Source organism: Mustela putorius, unplaced genomic scaffold, assembly GCF_011764305.1.
Source record: "Mustela putorius furo isolate JIRA1106 unplaced genomic scaffold, ASM1176430v1.1 tig00000407_pilon_pilon_pilon, whole genome shotgun sequence".
Taxonomy (NCBI): Eukaryota; Metazoa; Chordata; class Mammalia; order Carnivora; family Mustelidae; genus Mustela; species Mustela putorius.
This window is the reverse complement of record NW_025421373.1, coordinates 21430606-21458078: the sequence shown is the minus strand read 5'-3', so window position 1 is coordinate 21458078 and position 27473 is coordinate 21430606. Positions and strand designations below refer to the sequence as shown.

At 39.5% G+C, this 27473-nt stretch overlaps 2 protein-coding genes and 1 long non-coding RNA gene across 11 annotated transcripts in view; 1 reads left to right on the top strand and 2 right to left on the bottom strand.

Annotated features, from left to right (window-relative positions):
• Window positions 1-3682, bottom strand: part of FBXO38 (F-box protein 38) — a 55059-nt gene extending 51377 nt beyond the window's left edge. For 5 of the 6 annotated variants that reach the window (XM_004737879.2, XM_004737881.2, XM_004737882.2 and 2 more), the window contains exon 1: window positions 3586-3682. The gene's annotated coding sequence lies outside the window, so the exon portion shown is untranslated. The remainder of the gene's footprint in view (window positions 1-3585) is intronic. The other variant, XM_013051233.2, reaches the window with a different exon arrangement.
• An 84-nt stretch (window positions 3683-3766) lies between these two features.
• On the top strand, window positions 3767-12747 carry LOC123391953. The gene is made up of 3 exons (XR_006606636.1): window positions 3767-3929; window positions 4191-4270; window positions 12506-12747. It is a non-coding gene; the product is annotated as an uncharacterized LOC123391953 (long non-coding RNA).
• A 3733-nt stretch (window positions 12748-16480) lies between these two features.
• On the bottom strand, window positions 16481-25811 carry LOC101670851 (ovomucoid-like). Of its 4 annotated transcripts, none has more exons than XM_004737884.2 (4): window positions 25445-25811; window positions 24523-24548; window positions 22405-22535; window positions 16481-16666 (listed from the first exon to the last, which is right to left on the bottom strand). In XM_004737884.2, exons 1-4 carry the CDS (start codon window positions 25449-25451, stop codon window positions 16591-16593), a joined length of 240 nt encoding a protein of 79 aa, XP_004737941.1. In that variant the 5' UTR covers window positions 25452-25811; the 3' UTR covers window positions 16481-16590. The 4 variants fall into 4 exon arrangements, 2 of the variants coding, with proteins under 2 accessions (XP_004737941.1, XP_004737940.1); XM_004737883.2 differs by having other exon boundaries at window positions 25677-25811; XR_001178504.2 differs by lacking the exon at window positions 22405-22535.
• Between the last annotated feature and the right edge of the window lie 1662 nt (window positions 25812-27473).

Below are 27473 nucleotides of genomic sequence, written 5' to 3'. Positions count from 1 at the left end.
AGGGCTAAGAAGGAAAAATCAACAGCAGGTGAAGATGAAACACTGAAGCAGATCTAGCAGAGGAGTCATAGAGGGTAAGAGAGAGGTGGGTACAAATACATGATGAATCTATTTTGCAGCACGAGGTGTCATTTCTAGGGCCAGCCAAGTTCTGGAGACTCAGACTCCAAATCTCAAAGAAATGTCATTTTGACAGAAGTGTAGAATCCCACAATGTAAAAAACTGAAGGGGCCCTCAGAGGCTACCCAGTCACACAGTTCTTAATTTTTTTGTGGGTCACAAACCCATCTGATGCTATGGTAAAAGCTGCACATCTTCTTCCCAAAAGGAAAATAAAATATACTCATGCACTATGAATTTCATACACAATTTCAGGGGCTTCACAGACACATCAAAGTTCATCCAGAGGTCCTTAAGACCAGCTCCCTCAATTTTCAGATGGACAAACAGAACCAGAGAGGATAAGTCACTTGCCCAAGGGCATGTATTAAGTGTCTTCAAACTTCTCAGCATACATTACACACCCTATCATCAAGTCAGGCTCTGCACCTCAGCTGTCCCTCTGCATTCCAGAGCTATTCCCCAGTGCTCTGAGATGGGCTTCTGGATGCTCTGACAGAATTGCTGCTGGCCACACCCTTCTTCACAAGTTAGGGTTTGTGGTCCATCTAATTTAGGGTCCCACACCACAGCTTTTAGCAGTCCTGGGTATCCTATAGTCTTTTGGTGGCTGTCTGTTTGGCAGACCTTAGCCACTGGAAGCACCTTTATTGTCCGGGTGGTGCAAGTACATTCTAAGTAGTAACCTGAGTTATCTGTGTGTATTCTTCAAGCCAGGGTGTCCTTCCACAATACAATTTCTCTTAGGTGTACTCTCTTCTCCTTCCAAATGGCCAGTCAAATCTCCTCTTTTCCCAAACAGAACTATACTATCCTCTATTAATTCAGTTCATTCTGTTTGCCCCCAAATTTATTCCCATCTATTTTAATCCCTAACCCTTAAGGCTATCTCCACTTCTTGCAAGGGAGGCCTAACATTTCCTTGCAGTATCAAGTTCTTTTCCTTTTAATCCTCTATTTCCACTGTAAAGGTTTTAGTACCTACTATTCACAATTCTGACAATTGGTGATATCTACAAAAATCCTGTATGAGTTCACTCCTTCACTCCCTAAATGTCTCATCTAAAAATCTTCCTATACCTCTACCATCTTGTCAACATTCTCCACCATCCCTGACTTATTCTATTAATTAATCCTGTCCTCAGACCACATCAGGCTTTCCCAAGCACGTTTGTCTCTTATTAACACACTTTACAAAGAAGAGATAAACTAACTTACAACTAACCAGAAAACTTTGGGATCTCTTGTCCGATAGAATTTTCATAATTCTGAACCAATTTCTCATTCTGTATCCAATTAATAAAAATTCTATGGAGAAACTCCTCCTTTTCTTGATAGCTGTTATCTGCTCATACATTATCTACCCTATCATTTACTGCCTACTAAGTGTCAGGTGTTGAAAAGTCTGTCTTCCCATGAAACTTAGAATGCAGGTAGACTCTAACACCAGTTTCTCATAACTCAGTCATTTCCATTACTATAATCTAAATTATCTTTCATTACCCTCACCAAAAATACCCCTCTCCCATTTAAAACTTCCCAATATCTTCAATCATCCATCTGGTCGAGGGCTTTCCTGCCCCTCAGGTTCTAATGCCTTTCTTTAGTTTCTATTGGCTTCAGCTTGCTCATATCAAAATAATCTTGCATGTCACTTAATCTGACCTAACATCATAGATCCTAACTTCCATGTCTACTACCTAGGATAGCCTCTCTTGCCTAAAAAGGTGCCACACCACATCTACCAAACTGCTCAAATAAAAAAAACATAGAATTCTAGTGCCAAAAGGATCTAGAAATCATCCAGTCCAACCCCTCACCTTCCAGATAAGGAAAAGTGAGACTCAAAGAAGTAAGCTGGTTTGTCCAAAGACACAAAGTCAGAAAGTACAAGGGCTGAAGCAAGGTCTTAAACTCCAGTGCAAGACCAATTTTATTTTACTACGTTACTTCGCCTTACTGAAAAGTCGTTTTTCCTTTTTTTCTTATTCTATGCCTTTGTATCTTTTTCACTGAAGTGTGTACCTGCAAGCACACATTCATTTAAACAAACACACGCAAGGGGTGCCTGGTTGGCTCAATTGATAGAGCATATGGCTCCTGACCTCCGGGTTCGAAGGCTGAACCCCATGCTAGGTGTAGATTATTTTAAAATAAAATCTTAAGAAATAAATAAACACACACACACACACACGCGCACGTGCGCACACAAGTCCATATTCATTACCCTAAGAGAACATAAGAAATCACAGCATTGTAAATTTTAAAAGGAGGAAAGAACCCTTAGGGTCACCTAAACCAGTAACTGTCAGAAATTTAAAATTACAAGCACAGATTTTTCAGTCTATAGGACTACACAATATGTAGCTTTCCACATCCCACCTCTTCTCTCTCCCAGAATATCCTGGTCTTATAAAGCCATTATTTTTTTCTTCAGTTGTGCTGAGAGTATGGGAAAGAGGATTAAGAATCAGGGTCCTAATCCAATGCGCTCATTTGCCAGCTGAGAAATCTCAAGTCCAGAGAGTGCAAAGGAATTTGCCCAAAGTAACAGCAAGTTAAAAGCAGCTTTAAGACAAAAAACAAGCTCTCCCATTCTTCCCCCAGGAGTGTTTTCACACTGCTGGTCTAGATTTATAAAACGAAGTCGTCAGGACAGAGCTTCTCCCTGCACAAGAACCTTCCTAAGTACCCAGTTTGCCCTTGGCCAGTTTGGTGCCTGGAAAGAAACACGGTAGACGTCTCTTATCGGTCAACTCCTGGCTACCCAGGAGGCAGGGAAAACAAGCTTTTCAGGTCTGTCTCTAAGGCTCCTTTAAAAAGGAGCTGAGAACCCGAACTTCAGAGATGGGAGCTGCATCAGAGGCTACTAACACTTTCATTTTACAGATAAGCCAACTGCGCTACAGAGAGGGTAACGCACCTGGGCAAGGTCACACAGGGAGTCGGTGGCGAGGTAAAACTAGAACTTGAGGCTCCTGATACCAGAGCTGGCCGCCTCTCAAAAAAATGTACTCATTGCGTCTTGCTCAGAGACATCCCTCGGTACACTGACTACAGGTCTTCCTTAACTTACTGGCTTTATCACTGACAACGTAAAAATCGTAGAATTCGTGACACTCGGGGTGGGAGGGTGTCCCATAAATTGCCCAGGCCAACCCCCTACCCCGCCCCCATTCTGAGGAAACCCGAGACCCAAAGAGGGTTCTGTATGTTAGACTCTTCGGCCAGCTCTGGACAAGGTAAGCAAACCCCGCAACCAGGGCCTACAAGGCCAAGACCCACAAACCCAATCCTTGCTCTCCCGGGAGCTCTAGGCCTGAAAGGAGTCCGAGACCGAGAGCCCAGGCGGTCGGGAGTTCGGGAGCCCCGGAGATCCCACCCGGCTGCCTCCTCCCCGCCGCCCACACGCCCCGCTCTGCGGCCTGCTGCCGGTCCCCGGGCCCATTCCGCCGCCGCCTCACCTACGCCGGCCCTCCGTCTGTTATTGTAGTTGAGAGGGAGGGAGAAACGCGACCGACACTTCCCGCGGCCCCCACCGCCTCGGCGCTTCCGCTTCCGCCGCAGCTCGGGCATTTCCGGAGGGTTGCCTTCCGGGGCTGGGCTCGTTCCATGTGTCCATGTTGGGTGTGGGATTCTGTCGTCGTCTCATGGCAGCCATGTTTAGCGTGGCTGTGTGTGGGGAGATGGAGCCCGTCCATGTTTCCGTGACTGCATCGCTGCGCCGGAAGTGCCCGGCGTCTGAGGCTGGGGCAGCAGTCACTTTTCTGTGGTTTGCGTCTCACTTTACTGCTGTCGGGGGCGTTGGGTAAGCTTTTGGACCTTGCGTTTGGCGTTTGCAAAACCACTGCGTTCCAGTAGGGATTTTTCCAGAATTCGTTTAGCTAAAAAAAGAAAATCGCCCTTCTCTATTTTGGGGACGTTGTTTCTGCACATAACTAATAGTATTTTATAGGTTCCAAAGGGCTCTCACGTGAGTGTCCCATCAAGAACTCCCTACCACTCTGACAGACGGTTAGGAATCAATCGGTTTTTTTTCATTGTTTAATGGATAAAATTTTTTCTTCAGAGATTGACTTAATGTAACACAGGTGGACTGAAACTCGGAATTTTACCCTCCACATCCCACGTTCTTGCCGCTGCATACATGTAAGTGAAATTGATAAAAGTGCATAAACTAAAATAGATACAAATAACCTTTAGGAAAGTTAGTGTGCATGAGACCCAGTTTGACAAGACACAGAGCCAATAGACGACTCTGCTGTAAAAGACCTGAAGATGAACTTTGGGGGCGGGGGGGTGCTGCCCTTCCGAGTCCCTTCTTGATGCCCAAACTGGTTTTTCCTCTTTCCCTACTATGGTTTAGCATCATAGGTTTCATCTAATCATGGCAGTCACAGTTCTAGCTATGTCATTCCAGTCAAATCAGGTGTCTTGATTTAGGGCTCTGGGAAGAAAAAGCAACAAAACCTCATCATATTTATATACTGTTCATCTTAATCCCCATTTTCATGTCAGTCATTCCTGTAAGTGAAAATAAAGTCCTGTTCCCATGTTAGTTGCTTCCATCCATTTCTTTCATATTTGAACTTCAATAAATCAAACAGTAAAACAAACCTTGGCTTTTCCTGTGTTCTGGATTGTTTAGGAAAACAAATAGGGATTATATATGAAAATGTTTAGCACTGATCCTGGCATAGATACAATGGATTGAATAAAGTCTACTTCAGTGCAAATGGGTTGAATCTTTGAAGTATTACCGAATGGGGTTAGCATTCCTCCTTCAGTAAAGAGTACTATGGTGGGACCAGAAATACAAATAAGATATGTTTCCTACTTCAAATTTAGAAAGGGAAATGAAAGCTTATTTACAAATATTGTAATAAATGCTGAATAAAGATGTTTTCTGAGTGCTCTCAGTGCCTGCTGTGTATAAATAGACTTAAAAACTCATTTTAACATTATTTGTCTAGGATTTTATTTATTCCTTTGTTGGGGGGTCCCAGAGGAAGAGGAACAAGTAGACTCCCTGCTTAGTGCACAGCCAGATGTGGGGCTCAATCTCAGGACCCTGAGATCATGACCTGAGCCAAAATCAAGAGTTGGTCACTTAACCGACTGAGTCACCCAGGCACCAAAGTTTTAACATTTTAAGGTAGAAGATGTGCTTCCTTTTACTAAACTCCCAAGATTTTTATGTTCCTTGGTGATGTGGGTTTTTATTAGAGTCGGAAGCTAGTGTTCCCTGCTCTAATACAGTAGCATCACCAGGGAAGCTCTGCCCTCTACAGTGAAATCTGCCCTATGCTAAATGGCCCTGAACCACTGTTTTTTTTTTTTTTTTTTTAATTCTTACTCCCTGCTTTTTAATTAGTTTTTTTTTTAAATGTTATTTTTTTATTCATGAAAGAGATAGAGAGAAGCAGAAGGAGAAGCTGGCTCTCCGAGGAGCAGGGAGCCTGACACAGGACTCACGCTTAACAGAGTGAACTACCTAGGCGCCCCTTAATTAAATTTTTTTTAAAGATTTTATTTATTTATTTATTTATTTGACAGACAGAGATCACAAGCAGAGAAAGGGAGGGAAGCAGGCTCCCTGCCAAGCAGAGAGCCCGATGCAGGGCTCGATGTAGGGTCCGATCCCAGAACCCTGGGATCATGACCTGAGCCGAAGGCAGAGGCTTTAACCTACTGAGTCACCTAGGCGCCCCTTAATTAAATTTTTAAATATGTCTTACTTCTGGTACTCCCATAGGTTCTAGTACCAACCTCTCTTCTCCCTTGAAATTTCTTAGGCCCTTAGACAAGGGCTGACCATTTGTTAGAAGGCATTAACACTTAAGAGAACAAGGTCTGGTTGAGGATAGGGGACAGGTTTGTTCAGGCCTCCTTCTTATGGCTCTGGGGCCTGTGTAATGTACAACTGCAGGAGGTACCATGCACATTGGGGTCATCCACATTACCCTTGGAGTTGAGTAATGTGGCAGAACTCAGCTCTGAATTAAATACAGGAATTTTTGAGAAGTAAATCCTTTTAAAGCTATTTCAACTGAAAAACTATTCAGTGGTCAGCAGTGCAGGTGTTAAAATTCTAGAAGTTTAGAAATATATGCTTCAAGTATGAGTTCCTCTGCTTACTGGCAGAGACCATGAGCAAGCATTTCCATTCTCAGCTTCAAGTTTTTCAAGTATAAGTGGACATCATTATGGTACCTACATAGTAAACCACAGCAGATTTTAGTGGTTTAACACAATTCGTTATGATCTATCATGATTCTGTGGGTTGACTGGACTTGGCTGTGTGGTTCTAGCTTGGAGGTCTCTTACACATTTGCAGTCAGATGTCAGCTGAAACTGTAGTTTACTTCAGGCTCAAATGAATGCTATTATGTTATGTTATTGGCAATTCAGGCTGGAATCCCTCTTTGGAGTATCTTTCTCTGGTTTGGATTTCTCACAACAAAATGCTTGCTGAGGGAGCTCTCAGAGACTGTACATGCAGAGAGTGAGCTGTACCAAGCAATATAGGAGGACTTCTTATTAACTAGCCTTGGATCCCAGAAGTTACTTCTGCCACAGTCCATTGGTCAAGAAGACACAAAGCCAGCCTTGATTCAAGGGGGAAAAAAATAAGACTACACCTCTTAATTGAAGGAGTAGCAAAGAATTTGTCACCATCTTTAATTTACCAACAACCTCATTTGTTTGTTTTTAATTTTTTTTGGACATATGTAGATTTTGTTAGCACAGGTGACAAAAAGCCTGGTAACCGAACCAGTACAAATAGTTTTGTTTTTTTGTTTTTTGTTTTATTTATTTATTTATTTGACAGAGAGAGATTACAAGTAGGCAGAGAGGCAGGGAGAGAGAGAGAGGAGGAAGCAGGCTCCCTGCTGAGCAGAGAGCCCAATGCGGGGCTCGATCCCAGGACCCTGAGATCATGACCTGAGCCGAAGGCAGTAGCTTAACCCACTGAGCCACCCAGGTGCCCCAAATAGTTTTGAGTTCACACATGAATCATTCTTTACATGTTTTTTTAAATTGTGTAAAAATATACATAACATAAAATTTTCCATCTTAAATATTTTTAAGTGGATTTCAGTGGCAATAATTATATTTACATTGTCATGCAACAATGACTGCCATTTACCTCCAGAACCTTTTTTTTTTTTTTAAATCTCAAATTGAAACTCTGTACGCACTAAACAACTTCCATCCCTGCCCAGGCCCCCAGCCCCTGGCAACTATTCCACTTTTTGTCTCTAGATAAGTGGAAACATATTTGTCCTTTTGTGTGAGGCTACGTTCACCTAGCATAATGTTTTTAAGCTTCATCCCTGTGTGGCACGTGTCAGAATTTCCTTCCTTTTTAAGGTAGAATAATACTCCATGGTATGTATATACAAAATTGTGTTTGTCCATTCATCCATCTATGGAAATCTGGGTTGTTTCTCCGTCTTGGCTATTGTGAACAATGTTTCAGTTACCTTGAGTTTGCAAATCTCTCTTCTAGATCCACTTTTCCATTCTTTCACATAAATATCCAAAAGTGGATTGCTGGATCATATGGTAATTTTATTTTTAATTTTTCCATATCAGCTGCACCATTTCACATTCTCACCAGCAGTGCACAAGAATTCCAGTTTCTCCACATCTTTGCTCTCTTCTGTTCTTTGTGGGGAAAATTTGTAAACCCACTTAGAACAGTGACTAGCATGCATCAAAAACTCCACAAAGCTTAGCTGTTATTATGTCACTGTCCAAAGGCCTCTTTTCTTTCCTTCTTCTCAGCTATAGTTGAAGATGCAAGGGATGAACTCTTAGCATGTGTTATTTCTGAAGTTCATTTTCAAAGCATTTTAAACTTTACCAAATTACATAAGGAAATCCTAAGAAAGGATATTATACATCGGTATATACATAGAGAATTGCAGTTTCAAAACCAAACACAAGGTGATTAATTAGGGAAAAAAAGAACACCAAAATAAACAGCAAGTCGAAAAAAAGAGAGAGAGAGATAATGAAGGAAAATAGGAAGGGAAAGAGAAACAGAGAGAAGAATCTACATGGGAGGCCTTTGTAAGCCTGAGCTCTGTAGTGAAGAATCAAGCAACAAGGCCTTTGCTTTTTATATTTATTTTTGGACCAAACTGCACCAGATCAAAGTTATGTCATAGGAAAGTGAAAAGATTGAGGATGAAACTTAAGAAACTAACAAGATTTTTTTTTTTTTTTTTACAATTACTTGTATTGTGTGTTCCCTGTCACTACATCTAGGCCAGATCTTTTAGCCTGATCTCTAGAGATACGAGAACAAAGAAGTTTCTCTTTAGAAAATCGTTTGAAATGTCAAGAACAATTTATGATTAGTTGACATTTATTAAGAAGATTTCATGGAAACCGGGAATATATTAGACACTAGGGCTGCAGAGATGACCAAGAACCAGTCTCTGTTCCCAGGCAGGCTGGGAGACACATACAAAGAACATTTCAGGGGAATGCCAGGATACCCCGCAACACAGCAGGCACCTAGTGAGACCAAGCTGTTAGCAGCTACACTTGAATAACTGTGAGCAGCCTCTTTAACTCACTTTTCATTCCCCTATGGGATTCTGTGACACTGCTTCTTAATTGTGTTTCTTTCTCTTTAATCATCCTGGCTCTAGTCTCTCCCCTGCAAAGTCTCACTTTCATTGTGTTTGTTTTGGTTTTGCATTCTTTTATTCACAGTGTCACTCTACCAGTCATTTCAATACGTCATCACATTTAATCCAATGAATTGTGACCCCATTTTATAAATAATGCAACTCAGGTTCAGAGAGGTTAAGTTTTTTGCTAAAGTTCGCACAGCTGGTAAATTGCAGAGAATCATGAAATCTGAGCGATATGACTTCAAAACCCATATTCCTTATTACTAAATGGTACACTCTTGTAATTTTTCCTCCAAATGAAAATCTGATTAATCTTCCTAAAGCATACTGTGGATTGCATCAAAGGCTTCTTTGTGATTGAATTTTTAACCTTCATGTATACATTTGTCGCTTGTTAATCAGATGTCCAAGGCCCAATACACATTGGTTGTGGCCTACCATTTCAGTTGTGTTTCCCTTCACAAACTGTATTCCAGCTGCACACAGGATTCACTGTTTCTCCCCTTGCGTACCCTGTGATTCTACCCCTCATATTAGCTGAATGAACAAGTTACCTCCCTCTAAGCAGAAGGTGAGTCAATGTCATTCAGCTATTACAAGAAAAGAAATGGAAGGTGGGCCCCTAAGTGAACCCAATACTGCAACAGAAACTGATGGTCCTTAAAATCCAAAGATAACAGGGAGATAACAGTCATAATTTTTAAAAGCTGATTGCATTTTGGGCCTCATATGGCTCATTCATTCATTCAATATATATTTCCCGAGTGCTTGCTCTGGGGCCAGACATTGGACTAGGTGCAAGGAAGTAATTATGATGGCAGACCTTCAGTTTGGTAAGGGAAGACAGATAAATAAACAGAGAGGTGAACTGGTTTCTCAAAATTGAACAGATGTGGGGGATGGGCACACAGTTAAGTTTTGTTGAAGGAAGGAATTCATGAATGGATAAATCTAATACACTCAATTTTTCCTTTTAAATGCTTCAATTGCTTCATAAATGAAACCTTCCCAAATAAATATTTATAATTCTATTTAATTAAACATATAAATATGACAAATGACAACTTCTTGAAATGCCAATAATAGTTTTAATAAAATTATTATTCTTTCAGCTTAAAATTCTAAGTTTAAATCAATACTCAATTAAAAACTCTGAATTAGATAGGATTCATCCATTATATTCTTTAATATGCTATATTTTCTTAAAATATGACAAGTATTTTAAATGACATTTATAGATTATTTCTGAACACCTGATAGTAATACATATATAATTCAATCTTCATTTCTATATTTACATTTAATCTTTGGGAGATTATAAGACACTTAATAATGTAAAAAAATTATCTTTCCTGTATCTAGGGATTTTAGTTGCATATTAATTGGAGGGGTGTTGGACTGGGTTCTAGTGTTCCCTTCTTCCCACCCCCACTCCTTTGCCTTTTGGCTCATGAGCTTAAGGACACTTGACTGGGGATATAGCAGCCATTATCTCCTCATGTAGACAGAGTCTGTATGGATGAGGGTGAAACCAGCACTTAAAAGACTAGCAGAGGGCAGAGATGGACTCCTGGTATCATTTAAGTCTGTGGCTGAGCTTTAGTTAAGACCCACTCTGAATCCTTGTAATTGCATGAACCTCCACGTTTATTATTTAGCCTAAACTAAGTTGCAGTTGGATTTTCATCACTCTTTTTTTTTTCTAAGATTTATCTAAGAGAGAGGAGAGAGGACAGAGGGAGAGGGAGAGAGAAAATCTCAAGCAGACTCCATACTGAATGTGGTGCCCAATGTGGTGGTGGGGGGGGGGCTCAATCTTACAAACCCGAGATCATGACCTGAACCAAAACCAAGAGTTGGATGGATGCTTAACCAACTGAACTACCCAGGTGCCCTGGATTTTCATCACTCTTAACCAAAAGAATCCTGATATATCTCCTATGATTGCTAGCCATTATCCTCCCTTATTTTCTCAAACCTTCACAAAACGTTTGTTTCCCTAAATAGCCTTGAAAGTGCTTGAGGAATGAAGGAAGATGGGGAAGGTCTCACTTACACCAGAGTGGTAGGGAGTGAGGCGTCAGTATCAGGTGAAATGGAAGCTGATAGGGAACTCTGCAAATTTAGAGATACAGAGCAAGTAGTAAGAACAGAAATTCCCTGGGGTCCTCTTACCAGACTTCCCATCGTTTGTGAAATGGGAAGTCAATTTTGTATGAGTATGAAAGCATGTTTTCCAGAAGGCTTAGATCCAGAAGGTGACATTTCCTTGCTTTCTACCAAGATTAAATAGAGTGTTATCATGATACAAAAGGGCTAAATAGTTAATTGTAGTAAACGCAAAAAAAAAAAAAAAAAAAAAAAGCAAGAAATTCTTAGGAGGGAAGAAAGCATCCAGAGAGGATAGTGTCAACGTATCTGTTGTTTTTGCTTGACTTTCATTCATTTATCCTGGCAATAGTGCCTCAATATTCCTTTCAGGAATAGTTCTTTATCCTCTTCTAGTCCATATACAAGGGCTCCACCACCCCTGGCTCCTGCAGTGTCTTATAATTCAGTCCCTTCCAATGAGAGTTATGCATGCCTGTAGTCATAGCTTCCAGACTGAGTCAGGAATTTTGTTCCAACTAGTCTAATAAGCTTCAAATCTTTTCTTTTTTTTTTTTTGAAGCTTTGATCTTATATTTTTAAAGATTTTTTTATTAACATGTATTATTTGTTTCAGGGGTACAGGTCTGTGATTCATCAGTCTTACCAATTTCATAGTACTCACCATAGCACATACCCTCCCCAATGTTCATCCCCCAGCCATTCCCCCCACTCCCTTCCCCTCTAGCAACCCTGTTTGTTTCCTGAGATTAAGAATCTCTTATGGTTTGTTTCCCTCTCTGGTTTCTTTTTTCATTCCCCCCACTTCCCCAATAATCCTCTGTCTTCTGAAATTCCTCATATCACTGAGATCATATGATACTTGTATTTCTCTGATTGTTGTATTTCACTTAGCATAACACCCTCTAGTTCTATCCATGTCCTTGCAAATGGCACAATTTTGGCTTTTTTGTTGGCTGCATAATATTCACACACACACACACACACACACACACACACACCCCACACATCTTCTTTATCCATTCATCTGTTGATGGACATCTAGGTTCTTTCCATAGTTCGGCTATGGTGGACATTGCTGCTATAAACATTGGGGTGCACATGCCCCTTCATATCACTACATTTGTATCTTTAGAGTAAATACCCAGTAGTGCAATTGCTGGGTTGTAAGGTAGCTCTGTTTTCAACTTATTGAGGAACCTCCATACTGTTTTCCAGAATGGCTGCACCAGCTTGCATTCCCACCAACAGTGCAAGAGGGTTCCCCTTTCTCTGCATCCTTACCAACACCTATCATTTTCTGACTGGTTAATTTTAGGCTTTCTGACTGGTGCCAGGTGGTATCTCACTGTGGTTTCAATTTCCCTAATGCCGAGTGATGCTGACCTTTTTTTCATGTGTCTGTTGTCCTTTTGGATGTTTTCTTCAGATAAATGTCTGTTCATGTCTTCTGCCCATTTCTTGATTGGATTATTTGTTCTTCGGGTGTTGAGTTTGATAAGTTCTTTATAGATTTTGGATACTAGCCTTTTCTCTAATAGGTCATTTCAAATATCTACTCCCATTCTATTGGTTGTCTTTTGGTGTTGTTGACTGTTTCCTTTGCTTTTTGTTTTTTTGGCAGACACGTCTTTCATTCAGGAAATGCATCTTTCCTCCTGGTTCACACCTGGCAGACGGAGGAGTGTGGCTTCCTGCCTCCCTCAGAGTGTCCCCTGTGCGAGGTTACCCCTGCAGGCTGGTGCTTCCCCGCAGCGGATCCTGGGGCCAACTTTCCGCAGCCACACAGCTCTACCTACTCGAATCCTGTTTTAGAAATCGGCTCTTCCACGCTAAGACAATAAAATAAAATAATTTGCTCTGTAAACTATAGTAGAAAGTTTCAAGTGTCTTAAAAATGATCTTCCATACAACGGAAAAAAGCTTTTGTGTGTTTTATCTTGATGAAGTCCCAATAGTTCATTTTTGCCCTTGCTTCCCTTGCCTTTGGCAATGTTTCTAGGAAGAAGTTGTTGCAGCTGAGGTCAAAGGGGTTGCTGCCTGTATACTCCTCAAGGATTTTGATGGATTCCTGCCTTACCTTGAGGTCTTCCATCCATTTTGAGTCTATTTTTGTGTGTGGTGTAAGGAAATGGTCCAGTTTCATTCTTCTGCATGTGGCTGTCCAATTTTCCCAACACCAGTTGTTGAAGAGACTGTCTTTTTTTCATTGGACATTCTTTCCTGCTTTGTCGAAGATTAGTAGTTAACCATAGAGTTGAGGGTCCATTTCTGGGCTCTCTATTCTGTGTCTGTTTTTGTGCTTGTACCATACTGTCTTTTTTTATTTTTTTAAAGATTTTATTTATGTATTTGACAGACAGAGATCACAAGTAGGCAGAGAGGCAAGCAGAGAGAGAGAGGAGAAAGCAGGCTCCCTGCCGAGCAGAGAGCCCAATGCGGGGCTTGATCCCAGGACCCTGAGATATGACCTGAGCAAAGGCAGAGGCTCAACCCATTGAGCCACCCAGGTGCCCCAATACCATACTGTCTTGATGACTGTAACTTTGTAATAGAGCTTGAAGTATGGAAAGGCTCAAACTTTTTATTAGAAATTTCAGGAAAGGAAATCTGTCTTCTACTGAAGCTGTTAAGTCTAGAACCACCTAGATCTGCCACAATCTGCAGAACCACCTAGATCTGCCTAGATCTGGGGTGGGGTGGTTGATGTCTGTCTGAAAATGAAGACTTCAAAGCAAGCATAGATCCCAAAAACAGAGAGAAAAATTTCTGGCAACTTTTTCTGAAACTCTCATCTAGCCATGCCCGAGTCAGAGCTTCCTCTTGATTTTCCAGATGTGCGCGCGCGCACACACACACACACACGCACGCACACACAGTTTTGTTGTTTTTTTTTTTTTTCAATTTCAGTCACTTTGATTTGGATTTTCTTTTTGCTGTTACTCTGACAAAGTCGGTTATGTTACATGTGGTTTCCCCACTAGAGGGTGTAGCTCCCTCACTGTGCTAGGAGGAAGACCTTTTTTTTTTTCCTTTTCTTTTTTTTCTCCCCCAGAGAGGGAATACTAGCATGCTGGCATTTACTGTCAGAGACACTTTTTGGGAATGGTGCAGGATCCCAGCCACAGAGCTTACCTCCCTCATGGGGCCCTTGGCTTAGGACTAGGAGAGCAGTCAAATAATCACATGGCTACAGGCATAGGAAATGGGATAAGACTAAGGTACCAGATGAAGACTTCATCTCGAGAACCATGAAGCTTCCTTGGTCTTAAAAAGGAGACTGGTTTTTGTCTTCCATGGCAAATCTGATCGGCAAGGCATGCCTAGATTGTTATGTTGAGAAAGATTTTGAGGCCACACAGAGCTCAGTGGAATGTACAATCATTGATTACTGATAACCGGTGTGGGCACAGGAAGAGGCAGGGTGGGAGATGATACTTTTCATCTGTGAGTGAGATGCTTCTCAATAGAAGCACCATTGGCATTTTGGAAGGGTTGTTTCTTCACAGTGTAGGACTCTTCAGTGCATTATAAAGCCTTAGTCCATGGAATGCCAGTAGGACCACTCCAGTCTTTGTGACAAGCAGAAGTCACAGACACATATTTTAATGGCTCTTATGAGAATAGTACTACTCAACATAAAGCTCATTAGGTTTGACCAAGAGGGGACGGACTTGGATTTACCTGAGAAATGAACTAGAACTTCTTAAATTCTTTAAGCAAAGGGGGAATAAATGAGTTTCTTTTGTTTTGTTTTTTAGATTCTGAGATCAGATGTGTCGGAGGCAGGCCCCTGGCCAGGGCGGCCTCCGCCATTAAAAGATGGCGCCTGGCTAGTTGCCAGATGAGGATTGCCTCATGAGACTAAGCGGAATGCCCTAAGAGGAAGTAAATAGCATTGGTTGCTAGCGAAGTTGTTCGTTTAGGTGCACAGCCTGATTTGCTCCCTCCTGTACCCTGCTCGCTGATTGGTCATGTAAGCGTATATAAGTGTGTAGACTTGCGGAAATAGAGAGAAAGAGAGAGAGAGAGAAGATGCATCCGAACCAGGGTGTCTTGTTGTCCTTGCGGGGCAAGGGCGATAAGATGGACTTGGATTTACCTGAGAAATGAACTAGAGCTTCTTAAATTCTTTAAGGCTAGTGGAGAATAAATGGGTTCCTTTGTTTTGTTTTGTTTTGTTTTAGATCCTGAGATCAGACTGAGCTTGCCATCATTAGGGGATGGTGATTGAGAATGGGGATGGAAATGAAGGGTTTCCTTCATTCATGAAGGGTTTCATTCCATTCCTTATGGAGACAGGGAGTCAAGTAGAACATGACAAGAGGTCATTCACGTATCATTCTGGGTGGAGGGAAGCAGAGGGAGAGTTTGAGCTATGGGGAAAGAAGTATTCTTGAGAGGTCAGTGTTACTTGGGGTATCCTAATCCCACCTGAAGGTTCCAGAGAAACCTAAATGTGTCTCTTTTGGTCAGTGTTATCTTTATATGACTGTTCTCAGAGAGCTGCCCTCCACTCTGTACTTCTGAATCCACTGAATAATATCCCTCACCTTTAAGTATTTTTGGAATAAGATATATGAGTCAATGAATGAAAAAATAAATGAATAAAACATTCATTATCCCTTAAAAGTTCAAATACCACCTATTTTCATATTCTTCCTGCCCCTCTCAATGCCTTGAAAGAGAAGTGAAAAAAGAGGGTTTTGAGCAACAGGCATGATATTGTTGCCACTTTCAAGTTTTGCATTTGTCAATGCCCTTCAGCTGAAGAACACCAGGAACATTTGAGTTGAACAAGTTGCATTGATAATTTGTTGTGGAGAGGGAGAATGCACATGGGAAGTCACAGGGTAGCTCAGTAAAAGGGTATTAGGAAACATTTACTGTAGGATTTGGGATTGTTAAACTAATTGGGGGAAAATTTAAGGAAGACTGGCTTTGCTGTAGATTGCATGCCCTCAAGAGTGGAGCATTTCTGAGCTTTGAGATCTCAGAAAGTCTTATTTAGAAAGAAGGAAGAATAGCCAAAGGCTAAAGCTGTAATTGGTGGAGAAGCAGCAGTCACTTACATTAGTCTAGTTAGGGGATGTTTGGCATTTTGTAGATTGCATAATGTTCAAGTTTAGCCTTTGTTCAGGTGTGATCATGGAGTAGTACTGTCTTTGTCTTGAGTCATCGCAGCTTTGCTGGGTGTTAATGTTCCATGAAATTATTTAAGTTAAACAGGACACCAAGGCCTAGCTACTAGAGGAGGCTAACCTGCAACAATGCCAAGATTGGCTCCTAGAAGTCATGCGGTTTTTTTCTTCCCCACATATTTTTAAATAGCATTCATTTTCTTGTTTGCTCACTGGATTGTAAACTGCACAAGGACATAGACCTGTTTTGATTACCATTGAGGTCCCAGAATTTAACCAAATTGCAGTCTTATGAGTACTTAAAGAATATTGACCGAATAAATGAATAAATTGTCCAATTAGCCTATCAGACTATGAGTTGCTCAAAGTCAGGGTTCACTTTCTATTCAGCTGTCTATTTCTAGAAACACAATTCTGGCGCATCTAATTAAAAATATCAAGTTAAAAAGGGGCTTTCCATTAGGATAAGATTTATTAATTTTTTGAAAATAAAGTAATACCATGAATTCCACTTTTTGAAGGAAAAACGATGCTTAATTCAGATGGGTTCACTCCTGACAAAGGAAAATCATGTCACATCCCAGACTTTTTCGGTCTTTTTGCATTTTCCATTGTACTGAATACGAAGAGTGAGTTTCAAAGCTCTAAGAGAAATTGATATAAATATTTAGAGACCATTTATATGCAACATAAGCCTTCTAACCTAGCTGTACTCCAGTGAGGATTTTAAGGGAAGGGAGGCCTTGATTTATAAACCCCTGACTTACAGAAAATCCATAGCTACACAGATAGGCTCTCCCCTCACCCTTCCTTCACCCTGGGGAATCCTCCACTTTGCAATCATGGTGAAAAATTATTAGAGCTTTTAGCAAATGTGTGAACTTGTATGTTAAGAAGTACAGGGAGGGACAAACAGTGGTTCACTGAGGTACTCTCAGGAAGTTTTTTCACTTTTCTGAACCAGAATTGCCTTACTTGTAAAATGGCCATTACTGTGGGTACCTACTGAGAAAGCTCTTTGAGGCTCACTCTTTGAGAGTACTCTATGAACTTCAGGCAGGAAGGGTTTTTATTGTTTAGGGCAAAGGACATAGAGGTCAAGAACAAGATAAAGACACCAATGTGGAAAACATAAATGAAGATATTTGCCCTTTTTGGCCAAATATAATAACATCAAGCCAATGACTACATTTTGTTCTAAATTATAGTTAATGGGCTTTTGCTATTGCATTTTTCATGAAAAAGTGGTCCATTTTTTTCATGGATTTATTTATTTTAGAGAAGGAGGATGGGCAGAGGGAGAGGAGGAGAAAATCTCCAGCAGACTGCCCGTTGAGTGCAGAGCTGCAGATAGGGCTCCATCTCACGACTCACATCTGAGTGACCTGAGTGGAAATCAAGAGTCAGATGCTTTACCAATGGAGTCATCCAGCAGCCCCCCCCACAAAAATGGTCCACTTTAAAAAAATAATAAACTAGCCACATAGGAGCTACTGGGCAATGATAAAAATGTTTGTCTTCTATAAATACTTCCTATGTGACATTGGGCAACAATTAACTTTGGAATCCATTCTTTTTATATGTAAAAAAGGGAATAATTATATTCCTGCCTACAGGGCAGTATGTGTGGGTCTCACAGGTGCCTTGTTTGAGAAAGTGCTTTCTAAGCTGCAGCAGTCTTTATGATCATGCATTATTTATGATCGTAGTATATTTTTTCCCCTTTTCCTGCACCTAGCACAGTGTCGCGAACTTACAAGGTACTTATTAAATATTCATGAGACAAATTGATAAATATGAGAAATTATTCTGAAAAATCCTAAAGCTCTAGCCAAATATAAGATCCTAGTCATAAGATATTGCAAAGTTTAACTTAAAGGCTCTGGATGTCAGATTTCTAGACTCGTCTCTTGGTTTTTACCCTTGTGAGCTATGAGATCTTGGATATGTCCCTAAATTACTCTAAGCCTCAGTTTCATTATCTATAAAATGGGAGTGAATACCAATACCTCCTTCACAGGATAATTTTGAATATTGAATGATTTAATTACTATGTAGTAGCATATACAGTGCCTGGCTTGAAATAAGCACAGAAGTTACATCCATTTATTTGTAAGTTTTCAAAATCCCCATCCTGTATTCTCTTTAATGTGTTTTATAGTTCCATGTATATAAAATGAATATATTTTTCAAAAGTCTGATCATACCATATATATCATTTTATATTCTCATATTTTCCCTTGTTTAAACTTAACATCGTCTTGTGCTTATTTTTAGAAAACTAAATATGTAATGTCTAGTAAAATTTCTTTTTATTAAATATGGCTTTAAAAGGATGAGCCTTGAAGCAAAATGTTCGGCCAGAGCCTTTGGTTTGCCCAAGCAGATCAATCTTCCAACTGCCCCAGGCTGCATAAGTAACGTACTGGCAGAACCTGAGCCAAAACCAGAAGGATGGAGGGAGACACATGCAGAGAGTGTAAAGTTGTGCTTGGTCCCCTCATCTTATCATGAATGCATCCTGGCCCCAGATTTGGAATGCCTCGAAAATCTGAGAAGAAAGAAACTGCAAGTTAAAGGAGATAAATGTGACAGCTGGGGACTCAGAAAATTCTTATGTGTGAATTGTCTGAAATGGCCAAGCATGAAAAGCGCAATGGATTTCTCAACTGGACCAGGACAAAGAGAAGATTGGCAGTAGGGCATAAGTGTACTAAACATCAGGGAGATGAACGTGGACAAGGATATTTAAGTGGCAGTGCCATGATAGGAAAAGGGAGTCAGATTTTATCTAAGAAAATTGTATTTCCCTCCACTGCTACTACTGTCTTTGAACTCGTCCAAGAACAATTTGGAAAATGAAAACCTTAGAAAATACTAAATTTCTAGCAGAGTCAGAGGGCATTGGAGCACTGATATTTGTAGAATTACCATAAACAGTGACACAGTTGTTTTCTGTGACTGTTTCCCAAGAAGTATTGACTGCAGTTGTACTACAAATTATTGAAACCCATCATCTACTATTAGAATATTTAACTTTTTCCTAGTATGTTACTCTTAAAACTACTATGCTGAACAGATCTATGCATTATTCTTTGACAACACCTTTAAAATTTTCTAAGGATAGCACCCAGAATAAGCCAGAACAATTTAAAAAAGAACAAAGTTGAAGAATCTACCCTTCCTAATTTCCAACCTTATGGCAAACTTCAGTAATCAAGACAGTGTGATATTGGCATAAGAATGGATATACAGACCAGTGGCATAGAATTTGAGGCTGCAGAAATAAACCCTTGTATTTATGGACAATTGATTTTCAACAAGGACATTAAGATAATTCAGTGGGTGGAAAGAATAGTCTTCAGTGAATGGTACTGTGACAATTGGATATCCATATACAAAACAATGAAGTTGGATGTCCTGTCCCATACCATATACAAAAATTAACTCAAAATGGATCAAAGACCTAAGTATAAGAACTAATAATGATAAACCCCTTAGAAGAAAACAAAGGAGTAAATCTCTGTGACCTTTGGTTAAGCACCGGTTTCTTAGATTTGACAGCTAAAGCATAAGCACCAATAGATAAATTAAACATCACCAAAATTAAAATCTTTTGTACTTCATAGGACATCATTAATAAAGAAAAAAGACAAACCACAGAATGGGAGAAAATACTGCAAATAAATATAAAGAACTTGTATCCAGAATATATAAAGAACTCCTATAACTCAACAGTAAAAAGGCAAATAATATTATTAAAAGGTGAGCAAAGGATTTGAATAGATAGTTATTCAAAGAAAATAAGACAAATGGCTAATGAGCCCATGAGAAGATATTAAACATCATTTGTCATTAGAGAAAAGCAACTCATAGTCACAAGATACCAATTCATACCCATTAGGATGGTTGTCCTACAAAAGATGAACAGTATCACCCAGTAAGTGTTGATGAGGATGTAGAGAAAGTGGAACCTTCATATATTGTTTATGGGATTGTAAAATGTTGCAGCTGCTTTGAAAAACAGTTTGACAATCCCTCAAATAGTAAACATAGAGTTATTTTTTAACTTGGAAATTCCACTCCTAGGTATTTACCCAAGAGAAATGAAAAGGTTCACCCAAATTGTACATGAATGTTCATAGCAGCATAACTCGTGATAGCCCAAAAGTGCAAACAACCCAATGCTCATTAATGGACAAATGGATAAAAGCAATGTGGTATAGCCATGCAATGGACTATTACTCCACCATAAAAAGGCATGAGCAGATACGTTCTACAACATGGATGTACTTTGATAACCTTATGCTGAATGAAAGAAGTCAGAAACAAAAAGTCACATATTGTATGATTCCATTCATACTAATTGTTCAGAATAAGCAAATCCACACAGACAGAAAGTAGATTAGTGGTTTTCCAGGTCCTGGTGGGATGGTAGAAAGGATACATGTTTCTTTTTGATGAAATTTATTCTGAAATTAGATAGTGTTGATGGTCACTCTACACTCTAAATACACTAGCGACCAGTGAATTGTATACGCTAAAAGAGTAAAATGATTATTCACTCTGCTTTTAAAATAACACCCTAAGGATAAATTCTTAGCAACGAGAAGTTCTTTTTCACTTCCCTGAAATGGGATCCTAGGGAAGAGCTAAAAATAAATTTGGAGAAGGGATAGTCTGTACAGTTTCTTTCCTAATAGAAACCTCAGTGTGTGCCATGAGATTATTCATGACCACTACATATGAGATGAGGTCTTGAGATTGTCTGGAAGATACCATTGCACTGGCTGAGGATGACTATGGTATAGATCATATGTCTGAGTGAAGGAAAGAATTGGTAAATATGGAAGGAGAACTAGGGCCTAGATAGGAAGGCCTATTGATGGGAAGGTGACCAGTTATTTTGGTTTGTCTGAGATTGTTCTGTTTTAGCACTCAAAGTCTCACATTCCAGAAAAACCTTCATCCTCAGGCACACCTAGATGGTTCGTTGTCTAGTTGGAAGCAAGACAAGGACACTAATGGCTAGTAGTTACTGAGGGCCTACCATGACACAGGCGTTATGCTAAGGGCCCCTTCTGCAGTATCTTTTTCAGTTCTCACAGTCAGCTTCTCAGGTAATTACTGAGGTTAAGTTATCTGTTCTAGGTCATATGGTTTAAATAGAAGACCTCAAATTTCAATCCTAGTCTATAGAGTCAGAGCCTTTAGTCTTACCCACCAACTCAGCTGAGAGATTAAGCCAATGCAGTACTTCTAAAACTAAAAAAAATGAATTACTTATAAAGGGTGCTTTAAATTTAAAAATGCTTTTTATGCCCAGGGTCCCATTCACCCCCCTTAAGAACCCATTTGCTCATTTGTTCATTCATTCAACAAGTACTTATGGTGCTTACTTGGCACTAGACACTGTATTAAGTGCTGAGAATAAATCCCAAACCTGCCCTCTGACTTCGTGGAGCTTATTTTTGGTGACAGGCCAAACATAAACAGCAAAATAAAATATCTGGCAGTTACGCTAAAGATTATGAAGGAAACAGAAGCACATGGAAACTATCAGAGGTAAATCTATTTTAGGTAGGATGGCCAGGGGAGGCATCTATAAGGGAGATGCATTTAGACTGAAGCTCAGATAATGAGAAGAACAAGTCCTATGAAAAGCTGAGGAAAAAATTCTTGTAGGAGAGAGGACAGTTTGCCCAAAGGTCCCGAAGCCGCAAAGAGCTTTGTATGTTTGAAAATACCAGGAAAGAAGAGTCAGTGTTCATAATGTATTTAGGAAGTAAAGCAGGAAATCTTATCTCAGACGTGTCAATGAGAAGTTGAGGTAGGGAGGTCTTATCAGAGTTCCCAGTTACCGCTCAACCACAGGGCAGGACCCAACCTTCTGACTCAGTGCTGGGACTTGCTGCTTTAGTCTTGGGTTGAAAAGCGTGAGTTTTCATACAACTGTGATTTTCAAACATTTTAGGAACAGAAATTTTTTTCACATATAATCTCTTATTGAAGCCTAATGTTCAAAACATATAGAGGGTGGCTTCTCTCCTGGGGCTGGAGGTGGGGCTCCCAATCCCAGGGGTTTAGTCCCCGGTTCTCCCCACCCCTCCCCTAATGTTCAGTCAGCCAAACTGAAACCCAAGTGACACTTTTAACTTACAGAATCACATCTTGAAGACTTCACACACATTTTCCAAAATGTGTAGAAGGGTTTTGTTTTTTGTTTTTTGTTTTTAGTTTTAATTCCAGTGTAGTTAACATACAGTGTTATACAGGTTCCAGGTGTACAATATAGTGATTCAGCAGTTCCATAGATTATCAGTCAGCTTCCCATTAGATTCTTAAAAGAAGTTTCTGTTTTGTGTATGGTGTTTTCACTTACATGTTAGCGAAGCAGTACACGCAGGTATTAGAATATGTAACATTATTAGAAGCACATAACGGGCTGACTCTTATGGAGCATGTATGTTTCTTTTGTATAGACGTCCTTTGATAATAACTGCATGAAACGCCCTAAAACAAAACTTACAGGTCAAACTGTCTATCCTGTAATGATCTCTTAATGGCTTCTAAATATTAGTGCTTGGAAATTTTATTTTGTGCAGACAGGACATAATGATAAAATATGTCTTTCTTCACATTATAAACATCAAAGCTTCCTTATCTTAAATGCAGCAGTCAGAGCCTTTGGGATGTCCACTTTGAAAGGCAGATGAGGCTATACAGCCCCGAACTTCAGCTGTATAAAATATATCTGTAACTTGTTAGAAGGGAAAGAACGTTCTGGGAAGAGACAAAAATGCCTACAACCACTGTCCAAGTGCTTCTGGAATCATTTTAGTTCATCAAAACCCCCTTTAACTGTGGTGCCCACATCAAAATACCCTGCGTGGTCCAGTCCTCTGGGGATTAAGAGGCTGGAATAGTGAGCAGAGATTTCCTTAATATCTCCTCATTTTATTTTTCTTCCTTCATAGTCCAAGAGTTGGAGTAAGCTGGATTTAGAGGACTTGTGTGACAGTAAATTATCTATAGGTAGAAGGGGGGCTTGGAGAGTTCCTGAGCACCATGTAATGAGCAGATAAGGAGTGAGTTGCCACAGATTTCTACTTCTTTGGCTCAGATCACAGTATATCCACATATCCATAGATCAGGGGACTGCCCTGTCTATGAAACTTAAATGGCCCTTGTTACCGACAGGAGTGTTTGCCAATTTCAGTTATTTGATTCATAATTCCTTCCAAATTCATGGCCATTTTTCTTTAAAAATATTTTTCGTTGAATGGGTTTCTTTTTTTTAAACTTCACTACTCATCCTAGAATTATCCTGAACACAAATATCCATGATTATCTTGGATTTGTAATTCTATTTTTTCCTAACATGCTTTAAAGAAAAGCTGTGACTACTGCAATAAAAAATATTCATTGTCAAATTAGCTAAAATCATCACTAATATTATTAGAAGATACTCAAATAACTTTAGGGGAAATACTTTTTATGTCTCTCATCTCCTCTTTTAATGAGTAAGACTACAAGGTTTGTTTAGGAAGGCTTTACCAAAAAATGGGATCTTTACAATGGGTTCTTACAAGATGAAAATGCTTTCTAAAATTGGATACGAGTATGAAAAGAAGGATAATTTGATTAGAGAGAATTATATACACAAAGACAAAATTGAAATAGCATGGAATCCAAAATAGCTTAAATTACCTAGAACTAAGGTGAGAAAAGGGAATTCTGCTGTTAGGAAGAAAGAATCTAAGTTGAAGAAGGTATTGTAGAGCATGCAAAAAGAAGGTATTGTAGAGCATGCAAAAAAAAAAAAAAAAAAAGAGCATGCAGTACTAGAAGTCACTGTTCTAGAGAGAAAGATATCTCAATCAGATTTTCATTTTAGAAGGCCGACACTTATAGTGTAGAGTTAATACAGGAATTGGCAAGCTTTTCCTATGAAGACCTAGGTAGAAATATTTTATAATTTTTAAGCCATGTCATCTCTATTGCAACTACCCAGCTCTGTTGTTGTAGCCTAAAAATAGCCAGCGACAGTACATAGAGTAGTGAGCATGGCTGTGTTCCAGTAAAACTCTATTTCCAAAAATAGGTGGCCATAGTTTGCCAACCCCTGTATCAGACTCAGTCCAAGAAGACCATTGGGTGGCCATTGCAATATACAGGCAAGAGGTGAGGAGAACTTAATATGCAGGCAATAACAATGAATTTAGAGGTAGGAAAAAAATGAAAACTAGAAATAAGGAGCTTTCATTGCTAGTGGTATATAAGGGGATAGAGGAATTGTGGAGACAGAGATGAATCCTGGTTTACCCCAGAATCTATTTTGACAGAGATGGGTAGATTGAACCACGTGCATTGTCATTGTGTATATCAGAAGTGCTCAAATATTAGCAACTTCATGTGGTTTAATATGGTTCCACCTTATAGAAATACTAGAAGCTTAAGGCTATAAAAATCATTCTCATGTAAGAAGTAGAAAACTTACCTTGACTGGACGTTGACCAAAAATATCTGAAACAAAAATGTTTAGTGAAAAGGATCAAGTAAAAAATGTAGTATTGAGGTGCGACCAGTTAATTAACCCGTTAAGAAATCCCATATAAGTTAATAACCATGAAAATCTTAGAAAAATATGTGGCTCCTCCATGCAGGATTTGCCTAGCCATGCCTGATTCCCCAAACACTTCCCCAAATACACTTAGGGTCCCACTGGAGAATTCAACCATAACACATTCTTGGGTTTCTTACTTTAGGCAGAATAAATTTAAAACCAAGCTTCAGTCTCTGGGACGCAGCAGATCATCTGGGCTGCTCAGACATTGTGTAGACCCCTTTTAGACAAAGTCTAGTTCTTCATAGTCAGCCTGGCTACCTGCTGGCATACCTGCCTTCTTTTTTGACTATTGCCTGTCTTAACTATCCTCTTTCCAAACTACCTGCTTATAAGGAAATGTCTTCCTCTGTTTGGGATCTCTGTGTCAACACCTGCTTACCTAAACTATTAAAAATTCCTATGAATTTCATATTTTATATTCTACTTAACAGCCTGACTTCTTCCAGCTACTGTATCTGGATGTCCTCCCTGCCTCCCCTTCCACTTCACCACTCCGCTGGCAGAGTTAGTTTCACATCATGGGTTTCCCTTCCCATTTTGCTGGAGTAAATTAGAAAAAGCTGAGCCCTCTCTTGAGATTTGATAACATCAGGTTGTGCTCTAATCATAAGCCATGTTAGAAGCTAATACTGCTTTGTGTAAAAGGAATTTAAATACACACACATACACATACGCACACACAATATACCAGTGTGTGGGAGTATGGTGGGAAAGTATTAGGAAGAGATGGGAGGGGAGATGAAATTGATTATCAACTCAAGAAAACAAATTATTTGTCAAATAGTGACTATACCTCTCATCGATCATCTTTTAAGATATCTCACGTCTGAACCCGCTTATGGCAGAGTTTTTAGAATATGGAAAAATGGATTCATTCTGGTTGAGGTAGTCAATTCATCTCTGAGAGAAATTTCAAAGTTTCAAAAATCCATACATCTAGAAAAAAGTTCCTGTTGGCTTGTTTCTTCCCTTAGAAGAAAATCAAATGTTTACTCCCTCTCCCAAGTTCTTTGACAAATCCTTACATAAGAAATAGCTGGTAGCCAAAATAGCCACAAAGAAAGTTTTCATCTTTTCCCAAAAGGAACAATGTGATTCATCCACCAGAGTTCCCTCTGTCAAGAGCTTCCCAGCAGATCTTGGAGGCTCAACTCTCTTGAACTGAGGGTTCTACTCATTATGAGAACCTGAGACCCCATTATGAAGTCACCTTGCAAATGATTTGTTTACATATGACACCAAGGACAAAATCACTGGGTCACCGAAGACCAAGAATACTCTGCAGGCCAAAATATTTCATTTGTAATAGGCTATAGGGCTGTGGTATGATACCATAATTTAACACTGATTTGTTTGATTGTGAAATTATCACTGGGTTCCAGAGAAGTACATTCCATTTTTTAACTAGCAAGAAGAAACAAATGTGAAAAAGATTAACTTAGAGTGAGTAATTCTGGAGAACTTTTAAAAATTTACATGTCTGTCTTTAACACCTACTCCCTCCCACCCAAAGATTCTAATTCCGTAGGTCCAGGGTATGACTCAGATAACACACACACACACACACACACGCACACACACACTGCATAGTAGAGTCTGATTCACCTCTGCACTTGAGAACCAATGGATTAGGATACCACAATTTTTTACTAAAGGCTAATTTTCTGGGTCTCTTCTTCCTTTACTGCCTAATGGCAATTTTTTTTCTGTCTTAGTAGAGCAATCTTTTTATCTTTTTTTTATTGCAATAGCCATTCCTACTTTCCTAGTCATAACATCTACTATTATATTTAACATAAAGTATATTAAAGAAATAGCCAGGATGTATACATGGAAACTCAAGTCTATTATGTGTGATTTCTGTTATAATACTTGGATTGCATGATAAGGCGGAGACCCAGAGATCATGAAAAATCAATAATTCTGTGTTGAAGATTGTGTTATTACCAGGTGAAATAGGGCTTAGTTCAGACTGCTACTAAACAAAGACATGAATTTTGACGCTTAAGGAAGGGTGTGTTATCCTATGATCAGTTCTCACATTTCCCAGGAATACCAAGTTCTCCTAAGCACTAGGAGTTTGAATAATAAAGACAGACTATCTTAGAACAGATCATTCTTTCTACAGTGTGACCAAGATTCTTTGCCTGACTAACTTTAAATCAGGCTCCTGATCTCCTAGGGCCATGTGGGCGATTGCTTGTATACCTTTGTTTTTGTAAGAACCCTGCTAAGTCAGTTTAACCACAATTATATTATACAAATATAATTATTTTTACATTAATTGATTGACAAATAAAATCACAAGGTATTTGCCAGGACTTTTTAAAAGATTTTATTTTAAAATTGTAAAATATTTGAAGTGTACACTGTGATGATTTGATGTACATTTATATTGGGAAAGGGTTTTCCCCCATCTAGTTAGTTAACACATCCATCACATAGTTATCCTTGGAGGTTTTTTTGTTACTATTTTCATTTTTGGTGAGAACATTTAAGTTCCACTCTTAACAAATTTCTATTATACAATACAGTGTTTTCCACCATAATCTCCATGTTTTACATTAGAACCTCAGCACTTAGCATCTTATACCTGAAATTTTCTTAGTATGATTGGCTGAATTTAAACCTGGGAAAACAGGCTCCAGAGCTCACCAACTTAACCACTGTGTTTTGTAACTTTTTGGCTCAACATAAAGTGTTGAGCCAAGTCTTACTCTTCATTGCCCCCCACCCAGCACCTGGCACATGATGTGTGAATAAGTGCTGATTAAGAGATTATGAGCAAACAATTTTCTAAACCTTTGACATGTCAAACAATG